Here is an 11,936-nt window from a genome sequence, read left to right on the forward strand (position 1 = left end):
ATCTTGGTGAGTGAGCCGTCGTTAGCTAGCAGATATGTTAGCCCTAATCGTCAGCATACAGACATTGTGACAGTTAGCTATCATATATCAAGGCGCTATAACTAAAGTAGGCATTGAATATATAGTAAGCGTTACTGGCAGAGACTGTTGATGGCATGATCCCTAACAGAAACTTAATGCGCAAGTATCATCCGTATCCGCGTACTAATGCAACTCCAGCACTATGGTGCTGTGTACCGGAGGGAGACGGCGAGATGAGGCGGCTGATATTGACGATCTGGCGNTCAAACTATGCCAAATTAAACTTATATATACACATGCTATACCTTGCTATACCCGCAACCTCCGTTCCAGCTATGAGGGTCTTCTCTACAGCTGGGCTGATTGTGAATCGCCTCCACACATGAAAGCTGTAGGCCTATAGCTGTCAAACTGTGATCACCAGTTCAATACATTTAACAAATTCGACTTGGTTTCTACACTTTGAATTTTTTTTTTTACCCAATTTTTTTTTTATAGGATATGTACATTTCGGTTAACCGGTTAACCGTTTTTTGGGGGGTTGAATATTCGAATATACATTTGCTTTCAAATTCCCATCCCTACTGGGAACAGATGCTTAAAAAATGAAATACTGTGCATTATCTCTTGAGATAATATAAAACAATGTCCAAATGCTAGTCTGTTCTCCATGTGCTGCTACTATCAGACCTCAGCAGGAAACACAGTGTGCTTCCTGTCCTCACTCAAGTTCTAGCAAATACTGCATTGACTGCCTTACAGAATTACCACCGAGAGAGCATTAAGTGACATTTAATTAACAACAAAACTGGAAATGTCCTTTGGTTGATTATTTTGTACACAACAGTCCACTTGATTAAGATCAACCCATTGTGAGATGTGTCTTAAAATGCTGCTGCTCTACACAGTGTGTCACACTGACTACTAGTGGGACCCCCTGGCTTTGAGAGGCTGTCAAAGCCAGACAGTGCTCACAAATGTCTTCCTTCGGGTGTGATTCTAACAAAACACATTCACAATGACACATGCCAGACACAGACGACTACACACTGTCGCCCTGTGCAATCTCTTTCTAATGAAGAAGACTCCTTTCTTTGAAGGTTCATTACATTTTCTATGATGATCACACATATCTGCCCCTCAGAATCAATTCTCTTCAGCAGGGAGTCCCTCCACAACATAAATATGTGTGTAAACTCGAAAAATCCATATTTTTTTCAGCTTAGTATTGCAAATGTTTCAGCTGCCAGGCTGTAACTAAGCTTGAAGGAATCAACCCTGTTTTTCTAGAATTCAAAAAGGAGTTGGTCAGACATTCTGGGAACAATATGTTAACACAGATTTCGTAAAAATAATATAATGTGCTGCCAAGAGGAATGAAAGAAGAGACACACCCTATCCATTGTGAGGCAATGAAACCCTTAAGAGAAGAAAACAAATAGTAGTTACATATATATGGAGCAGTATAACTGGAGAAAGGCAGGAGAGGATGAGAGCATTTTAATCTTACTACGCAGTGAAAAGCGTATCAAGTGGGGTCTAACTACGTCTCACTTCCTCACTCCCTGAAACCGATACAGGGGGTGACAGGACTACCCCAACATATCAAAGTTGCGCCGACTGAAGTCAGTAAATCAGTGAGTAGATGATTTAGTGACTCGCATATTACAGGGACAAGGTGCTGATTAAAAATGAGTCAGTAAAAAACTGTGGTCAGGATATAGGAAATGGTGGTTTGCTGTTGAAACCAACTCAAATCTTCCTAGTGATGTCTCACAGTATAGTCTTCCAATGCAAGAGAATCAAGTCAAGTTTTCCCATGAGGGAGTGACATATGTGAACAAGTGTTGACTTGAAAGTAGAATATGATTTCTAACTCTGATAACCAGTTTTCTGTGACGAAACCGGTTCCAACATATTGACATAGTATGAAAGCCTTATTTAGAAATAATGAGGCACTCTAGAAGCACATAAATGTCCAGGATGCAGGATCCCCAACATTTTTATACATTTTTTTTTATCTGCATCTGGATCAATACCTAAACAAAAATAATAACTGAAAACAAAAATATGCAAAAAAAAAAATGTGTATCCAGGTCAGTGTTGGGACTAACGCATTACAAAGTAACGCGTTACTGAGACCATTATTTTTGGCAGTAACTAGTACTCTGACGCTTTATTTTTTAAATTCAGTAACTCAGTTACCGTTACTACATGGTGCGTTACTCTGTTATTTTTTTTATAGTCTCGGCTCCCAGACGTTGGTGAGCGGCGCCAACAGCGAGGCGAACAGAGATGAGAACTTTACTTAAGTACAGTACTTGAGTAAATGTACTTAGATACTTCCTGTGTCACATGCGGAGACGCGCTGTGGGCGTGTTTGTGTGTTTACTAACAAGACTATCATGGCGGCGGCGGAGCTCAAGTCGAGTTTCTCCGCCTGGAGATATTCTCACTATTTCACTTTTGTCGAGCACAAAGAAAAGAACGTTTTAGTTAAATGTAAGTTGTGTCTTGGCGGGTCAAAGATCCTATCTACTGCCCAAAACAACAATTCAAATCTGTTGAAACATCTGCAGAAACAACATGCTGGGACGAAGCTAGTAGCTAAGACCACAGACCCAGACTCATCCGACGCCACTCCACCTCCACCTAAGCAACAGCGGCTGGATTTTAACCGAGGGACTGCTAGCCAGGGAAAAGTTGATAAAGCCATTGTACGGTATGTTTTAGAACACATGCAGGCTATTTCTACTATTTCTATTTCTTGATCAACAGATTGTATTATTCTCCAATGCAATAACAGTACTGAAATGAAGGCTATAAGGGCATTAATGGGAGCCCTTTTTTTAAGTAACACGTTACTGTTCACAGTAACGCGTTACTTACTTGGTGTAAGTAATTAGTAAAGTAACTGAGTTACTTTTGAAATGAAGTAACTAGTAATGGTAACTAGTTACTGGTTTTCAGTAACTAGCACAACACTGATCCAGGTAAGCTTTGAATTTTAAATCTTCCCACTATGTTTTAAAGAATTTTGCAGACAATGTTTTGAGTTCTCCTGCTTTTCTATAGAAGAGGTAACAAGAACTGAACTTTCCTCTCAACTCTGCTTAGGGGTGTGAAGTACCAACCAACTCATGTTGTATGATTGGGTGTATGATAATGTATGAATAGGAGCTGCAACATTAACAAAAAGGAATAACGTCACATACTCAGGGGTGCTCCAAACAGCACGGTGTCCAAAGATTTGAGCTGCAACTTTTGCACGTGGCTGCGATCCAGGATCTTCAGAATAGCGAGCGTCAGGGAGGTGTTCTTAACAGCCAGCCTGAGAGAGAACAGACACAAAGTCATTAAGCAGGAACAAGGAAGGAAGAGCAAAGAGTGTAATCCATTCTGAGCCATGTGTAACGTGACCCCTTAACAAATCTTTATTATCTATCATTCAGATTCAAATCACAAACGGTCACTCGATACACTAGCTACGGAAAATCTAATTAATGTTCTAAAACTGACACTGACTGATCAGAATAGGGAACGTAATAACTTATAAAGAAAGTCATTTTAATGGGATTTAATAGCTGGCACTGAAGAAGATGCATCAAATCCATGTTATGTGTTGGGGTCATGTCCACACTGGCATCACTGTTGTACATTTGTGAGTTTAACAGTTTTAAATAAACCACAACTTACTTGTGGTACATTTCACTTTGGAGAAGTTAGAAAAGTCTTGACATATTTTACCTTGGCATGACGCTTCCATTAAAATTCATCTTGCGAAAGGCCTCGACATATTGTGGCAGTTCCACATAAGTGATGAGCCATTCCACCACCTCCTCCAATGTCCAATTATACACTGTGGGGAAAAAATAAAAAACACATTTAGTTATAGTGCCCACAGATACTTATTCATCCAATTCCTGCAGACGTCCAGTATTGATAAGGCTCTAAGGTGCAGGTACAGTTAGGAAGTACAACTAATATGATCTTTATTGTTGCTCTCTTTCAAATGAATAAAACATTGGCTATGTGATAAAAAGCTGACTTGTATCATATGATGTTTGAGGGTTTTCTTATTGAATGGACAATGTACTCATAGACTTTTTAGCACCTCATTTGAGAACAGTGACCCTACACAGCATCTTTAAAACTCATTCCAAATGATCGTGCGTTTTTGCTTATTTAAAAAACAGGCTTACGGTAAAGAGGCTACGAAAAAATGACCCAGCAATAAAGATGACTGCAGTACAGGCCCAGCAGTGCATCACATAGTAGATACCGACTGTAGCAAAGGTTGTGCTAACTTGTCCAATAATGGCTGTCCCTTAATGCCCCCTTTCTACCTACACTGCTGCTCTGAAATGAATATCAAGAGAGTCAGCACTGACCTGGTGGATATTGTTTGATTTTAAACCCAGTGAACAGAGCCAAAACAACCACCATATGCAACTTCCATAACACTATCAAACTGCACTGTAAATACAACTTGACACATGAGACATATCAAACAAACATGGACAGCTGTATCCGGAATGATCTATGATGTACCCTGTAGCGTAGCATACAGTGACCTGCCCATAGTGATAACCAGCAGAGACAACAGTGTGGGCTGTCTGTGTTAGTCTTATTTTCTTGGACAAAAACCCAGTTTCCTGGCTCCAAATCTCCAGAGCCTTGTCAAAAAACTGCATTGCAGGATAAGTCAGTGCTATGAGCAAAAAAGGGGGGAAAGGCAGCCACAGCAAAGGGTGTGAATAGACATAAGTGCCAGACACGGCACATGAAAAGTGCTCTCTATGACTACACGATAGCCCAGCCAAACAGATAGGCAGAAGGAGGTGATAGTGAACATGTGAATTTTTCGTGCTGACAAGAGTCAATAAGAGTGACACACTTGCTGGTGCTGATAACTAGACTGCACTTTGCTTGACATGACATCTGATTGACTGTTGGGCAAGTGAGTGTCAAGCAGGGGAATGTGAGACCCACCCTTTCAGTCAGAAGACAAAACTAACTCTAATTTACAAGCTACTAACAGACACTCAAAGTCACAAGGAGTGTTTCAATAAACAGTCAAATATCAAACAGTAAGTATTAGCAAGGCGTGTCAATGCGGTACACAGTTTGCAGAAACAAAGTTTACAGTCTTTAAACTCAAAAAAGCACAACACAAACTGAGAGATTGGCCTTTGTTTGCAGTCACTGCTGGTTTTAGTAGGAACATGTATCAAAGCAATACCTTCAGAGCCCTTCCAGGCCTTCCACAAGTCCTCCACACTGATGAACTGGTCGTCACCATGGAAGGTGTTGTGCTTGGCCTTGGGGTCATGGTAGTTAAGATCTTCTCTCAGGAACTGCAGAATGACAAGGATGTTTGTAATGGTTACAGAGAATACCGTGAAACTATAGTCTTTGAAGTTTGAGCAATTCTGCAATCATTATGGCTAAATGTATAATATTTTTTTTAAAGTACACAATTATTATGTATTGATCTTGAACCATTTAGAACTGGTGATAGTCTAAATGAAAATAATTGTAATCCCCTAAACCTTTACAACAGAGGTATCTCGATTTCTTTTTGTATCTCTGTTTTAAAATGGCATGTTGACACCATGGCACCAAAACCCACATTTAGGGCACGAGTGGTACTGGTCCACTACAAGATATGGAACCACACAGGTGGTTGCCCACTATATCGTAGGCTTACTCAGTCACACACATAACATCTTGCACTCCTACAAAAGCAACTCATGCAACATGGGTGGAAACCAATAAGTCATGATGCCTTTCTTTCTTGCTATATCCGTGTGGGAGGATTTCACTACAGTGCATAGAGATAGTCTGTACTGCAGGTGAAGTATCACGCTCCTCAAAGGATTGTCTTTAGAAAATGTGCATCATTGTGGCTAAGGCCTATAGCTTATTCTTTAAAGCCAGATGCAGACTTTGAACTGTGTCATGAAGAATTCAGCTATCCTCTATTTATTTACTGTACGATAACAGGAAGTCGGATTATTGTCTTTAAGTGCTCTTAATCGTTTTAAGCTTTCTATTTCCTGGCTCTGAGCCACTACAGATGTGCGTGCTCAGTGTACAGAGAGGGGTAGACATTAAGGGTAAAATTCCACTGGCCCAAGAGCATTCATCCAAAAAATAGACTAATAATGAAGAAAATTAACACATTTGTTGCAATAGTAATTTATGCACAAACTACATTACTACAACATTTGAATCATCAGTTCTTCCTCATTTTCCTCAATTGTTCATATTTGGTTTATTAAAATAATTATATAGTGGTCCTTGTTAAAAAAGGTCTGCTATTATCATTATTATTATTTGTATAATGCGCTTTCTGCCTTCCTGTCATTAGGAGTTAGACATGTAATGGCTATGTAATAGATTAGAGCCTTCATTATCCTAAACTGCTGGGACATTTCCCTATAGACAATACCTTTTTCTACTCTTCACTTACTTGTCAGCATAGGTCGGCATTGATGTACAGAGCCGACAAAAGACCTTGTTTATATTGGCATCATATTGAAGCCAACTCCATCCATCAAGCCAGTGTGATTGAAACTTTCTGTCCCTCTTCTTCTCATACTCCCTGTCACTCTCCTTTAACTCCTCCGCTGACATTCTTTTGTTTAAAGATAGTTTTTTTTGCCCAGCGCTTGGCCGGTTACAGCTGGTATTAACAAAAATGTTGGCGAATGGTTAGGTGGCTCTAAAGTCTGTAGGGATGGAGCGTGATCCCGCGCACGGGAGCCTGCTCGCGCTGCGCTCTACTCCGCAGCAAACAGCTGTCTGCTTTTCACCCAACAACGACAACCACCTCACGAAACGCTATGTTGTAGCGTTAATAAACGAAACAATTTAACAAAATTGCTTGTCAAAGTACCTATACCACAGGACAATTCCTTTTTTAAAGCAATATTTTCAGTGACCGAGCGGGCAAGTGGAAAGTACGTTATGCTGGCCCGGGGTGTCTAAATAGTGCTTCCGGGCCAGCGGGCCATTTATAATATTGAGTCCTGAGTAGTACTTGATTTCTTGCCTGTTTTTATGCTCAGTGCCTCTTCTTAAAAAGCAGAGAGGCCATTGGTGTGGCCTCTACAGCAACAGACTGAACTAAAATTAAAGGAGGCTCCAGAAGAGGTCTCCTGAAAATCACACGCAACATGTAGTTTAGACAAGAGCCCAGGATGTAAGCTTAATGGATGACAGGCAGTGTCTTTACGGCGCAGTGTTGCCTGATAAGCAACAGACTTGACTTCCGATGATCATTATCCAGCTGTGAGCGCCTGCTACTCTCTATACTGTGCTTTCATTATGCATCACTGTACTTAAGAGAAAAGTTGCCAACACTATTTGTCATGCATTTCTACCTACAAACTACACAGTCTGATGAAAGGTACACTAACCTTCTGTGTTACCATGTGTATGTACTAATGTGGCAGCATGTACGCCAGTGAATTAGGTTAATTATTGACAAACACTTCAGTAAAAAGGGCACTGGAGTGGAAACAGAACAAATCCTCTTGTTACTCAGTATAAGTTAAGAACATTACAGGGGTATGATTAACTGACCATGTTAGCAGCCAATCCGATGATCAGTTTACAGAGGATTACAGTAATGATACCTGTACGCCTCTTTAAACTGAAGGAAGACCACCTCTGTGACTTTACAAGCCAGAGTTCCCCTTTCAACAGAGCATCAGCTCCTGTTGAAGATGAATTCTGAGGTTGATACTTACGCCGTCTGTCTCGGACACGTCTACATTGCCGTTTGCGTCATCATCCATCTGCTTGTGAATACTACGGATCGCCTCGTAGCTGAGAAATTCATTCTCATCGTTGCAAAGCTTCTCATCGATGCGACACAAATCTATTGGAGAATCAAAGTGATATGAAGATAGTGTTAACTGGGTACTACCACAACAACAAAATGAAGATTAGAAAACATTAATCAAATGTCTTTATTGTCTGCTCAAGATAATTAAACATCTCTTTTTACAATAGGTATTAACAGATCATTTTGGTTTATTTGTGTTACCTTCATTCTTGAGAAACAGCAAATATTTGACATAATCCTAAATCTGTGAGATTTTTTGTAGGCAATTTCTCTGTTGTTCTTGTTCCATCATAAGGAGTCTCCAAAACAACCAATATAGTTACACACAGAACAGCCCCCAAAGTGTAAAATAATACTTTTCAAAGTAGGTAGGAATTCAATCCCAGACATTATCCTTCAAGCTGCACTGTGAGAAAACTGCTATATTAGCAATGTCAAGATTATACAATAACAAGTTTTTTAAATAATAAATAGAAACAACCAGGCAGATTAAGACAGACCAATACAAAAAGATACAATTTGAATAGTTAAATAATAATTTACTCAAGTACTGATTCAACATCATACCTACGATAGCTCTTTTGAATTCAAATAATCCTGTGATGGCAAAAAAAAGTTCATGACTTTGAACCTTTTGTGTTTTTCAGAAGACCTCACTCAACTTTAAAATTCCTTCAAGACAAAGACTTATTTATGTAAAGCCTAAACCTCAATGAGGGGATGCAAGCCCCTATATGTAAATATACTTTAATATTGTTTTAATGAAAATCACCACAAGTCTGGGCATGTTGAGAGCTGTACATACACACAAGGGGAGTTAGTCGGTTTCGTAAGAGCTAGCATGCGGGACCGGGATATGTAGCCTTTCTAGTTGCGTATTTTTCATATTCTTATATTTCAACAGTTTTAAGACAAACTGACTTTTTTGACATGGAAATTATTTTTTTAAGATTGACAAACATATGTGTAATTCATGGCACAATTCAAACGGGATCGAAAGATAAGTTTTCTCTCTCCATTGACTTCAATACATTATTTTTCCGAAATAAGGTCCCATGGATGGGGGTGACTTCGCCTCTCTATTGTGTTGCATTGTTGGAGAAGCCTGTGACCTAAGATTTTCAACGACATAATTGCTCTGTAGCTATGTTAGTTTGACAATAAAGAACCTTGAACCTTGAACTAACCAAGAAGCTAGACAGCATGACTGTCAGACCAATACTTGGCCTCGACCTAAGGCAAAGCAGCTTTTGATAATTGTGTGCTCTACATTTTTCACATTTTAGACTTTAAAGTTTGGTCAAAATTATGTTTTGGTTGTTAACATTTGTTTTCTTTCAATTGTCTTTTTGACGGTCAGGCCTCTGTAACTTGTTAGGTTTTCAGTGTGAAGGGCTCCACAATCATTTGAAAACAAAATTAGAAATGCATTTATCAATGGCTACATATCATGATATGTAGCCATCTGAAAAGTATCTAGTGAAGCTCATCAGCCCTCTGCTTCCTGAGGGATTAGAGATCCTCTGCACTAGATCAAAGATAACGCCACCGCTCCCTGAGAGGAAACCTTGTTTGGCCTGTTCTGCAGAGATTCAGGAGCTGTGTGAAAGTGCCTGTAGTATCAGTACATTTCATTTAAATGTAATCCATGGTTTAAGTGAATTCAGAAGAATCCTGCCCCTGAAACCTTCAGACATGTATATGTATGCAGGGATTTTCATTGGTACAAACTCTTATCAGACCGTAATTAATCGGATTGCACCAGATTACCATCAATAAGATATATACCGCTAAACTCGTCCCAGAAATCCAAACAAATGCTTAGTCTACCATTATTAGGTAAAAGTAAAGGTGTATGTAATGTTAGTTTTATAACAAAATCACGGTGGAATTTGAATTACTAAAGGGGAGATACGAACATTAACGTTGAATCAAAAGTTGTAGTTGTTTACGCTGAGCCATAAATCGCACATCTCATACATTACCGTCCTAAGGGAAATTGACACAAGCGACTGTGAACCTATTACATTTTAATACATTAGGAAAGGTGTCTAGGAGGTGTCACTTTGATGAGCGTAATGTAATATTTCGTACGAAAAAATAGTATGTATTAAATTATGTAAACCGGACGTTAAATTGTTGGAGGAGCACTTTTCTTTGTTTACGTAGGTACCAAGATTAGTGACGTTAGAGAACGGGAGTTTTGGTACTTTGTCACTAACGATTTAGTTAGCCAGTTGTCACTAAAGTAGACAGCTGCAGGTATAGAACTCAGGACTCAGACGATCTTATGTCATAACTCGGCCTATTTCTGTCGTGGTAGCTGGTCCGCAAAAACCTTCTACGACGATCACATGTAATGTGATATAACAGAATGAGGCTTGTTCCGTACTGTCACAAGTCGCTAGAGACAAAAAAAGGGTGAGTAAAATCCTCACCTCAGTGTATGGTGTGATCGGGGACAAGTTGCTATACAGATAATCATGCAATTTTTGTGTAAGTTTGTCAGTTGATAAGCTCTGTAGACAATTTCAATGAACAAGAATGAATACACAACAGTAGTACAGGGTACTCCCGGGGAGGAGCTGGCGTATTTGAGCATAATCAAGCTGACTAAAAGGTTCGTACTGCTCACAATGACTTACCCCGCATCTCGGATGAATGACAGCCATTGAAGACTTCAGTTCGTTTCAAGCCTGACACAATAGAGGCCGTACGTCTGTGTGTCTTACTCAACGCATTGAACTCACGAGGAATTTTTTCCGGCGAACCGACCAGTACATGTGATAGAATAGAGACGCAGAGGTCTCCAAACGTTCGGTTTACTCTTTCTTCCGGTGCAACCCACAGTGACTCTCAAGCAACGTCGACCATGCCTCAAAAGTGGATTCGATTGACGAGCGAGGAAACAAATTGTACCGACTCACCACTTACTCCCTCTTAGCGTCTTCTCATTTAACGGAAAAACCATACACCCGGAAACGTCCAAGAGAGTTTGACTTACCGAACTGATGAAACCGAGGTTTCTAATTGGAAACGATGCGACTCCACCGTCGATACAACGCTAACACGCAGTTCGGCAGGAACAATGTAGATCGCGGTATGTGATTTAGGATAAACGGTTAGTTTCTGGTCAATTCTATCTGCGAAAATTACCTGTCAGACATGGCCAACGTGCCTAACTTAGGAGACTGTTACAAATACGGTGAAAGACAAAACATAGATTGACGTCTCCGGGTCGGACAGTACTTGTCGTACAAGACCCTAGATTTTTTTGTGACCCACCGCCATACCGCATGCTATTCCCCTAAGAACCTTCCGCCCGTAATTGCGGGGCAGTTTACGGTCGGACTGACGGGGTGTGTGTGTGCGGGCGTACCTAGCATAACACAACGAGCTGTAATTCTTACTATGTTCGTCATAGTAACTATCATACGCCCTTGTGGAACTCGGCCGGTAGCATATGCGTTGTCGCCTCACTCAAACTAGATACGTTTACAATTGATAACAAACACTCTTACTGCTAAGATATGCTTAATGAAAATATCATAGAATAGTTTCACTACGGGATGGGACGTTTGGTCTTTGGTTCTCCATGTGTCGTTAGTTCCGTAAAATAAGTATCCTTTGACTTACTATAAGTAATCTTGTTTCAACTCAAAATTTACCAAATATCTCCATGTAAGCAAACCAACCATGTTTTGGTTCGGGTCCTTTTACGTTGCAGTAATAAAGTACAACCACGTGTGTCCCTGAAGGGAATTCGGAGTACCAAAGAAAAGACACGAACAGTTACGTTACTTTTGATTAGTTGTTGTCGAAGACCGTATACGAAAGAAATTCGATTAAATTGGTCCTTTCTCTGGAGAAGACTCGCAACCATAGTGTTAATGTACCTCACATCGTCCTATTCTATCGTCGTCTTCGTCGTGTATCTCCAATATGATCTCTGGCAGAGGTTCAAACGTTAAGGTATTATGATATGATAGTTATTATGCGTATATATATGATCATTATATGATATATATGATATGATCATCGATATATCGATGAGATATAT

General features: G+C 39.9%; 1 protein-coding gene across 2 annotated transcripts in view; it reads right to left on the bottom strand.

Annotated features, from left to right (window-relative positions):
• The window catches only part of LOC104966124 (stromal interaction molecule 1), a 583,137-nt gene that overhangs the window by 562,214 nt on the left and 8,987 nt on the right, over positions 1–11,936 (bottom strand). For both annotated transcript variants that reach the window (XM_010795274.1, XM_010795275.1), the window contains exons 3-6: positions 7,779–7,909; positions 5,264–5,378; positions 3,769–3,880; positions 3,237–3,352 (exon numbers count right to left, since the gene is read on the bottom strand). In XM_010795274.1, coding sequence (XP_010793576.1) covers positions 3,237–3,352; positions 3,769–3,880; positions 5,264–5,378; positions 7,779–7,909 — 474 coding nt within the window. The remainder of the gene's footprint in view (positions 1–3,236; positions 3,353–3,768; positions 3,881–5,263; positions 5,379–7,778; positions 7,910–11,936) is intronic.

The sequence above is a fragment of the Notothenia coriiceps genome, unplaced genomic scaffold (genome assembly GCF_000735185.1).
Source record: "Notothenia coriiceps isolate Sejong01 unplaced genomic scaffold, NC01 NC01_scaffold00037246, whole genome shotgun sequence".
Lineage (NCBI taxonomy): Eukaryota > Metazoa > Chordata > Actinopteri > Perciformes > Nototheniidae > Notothenia > Notothenia coriiceps.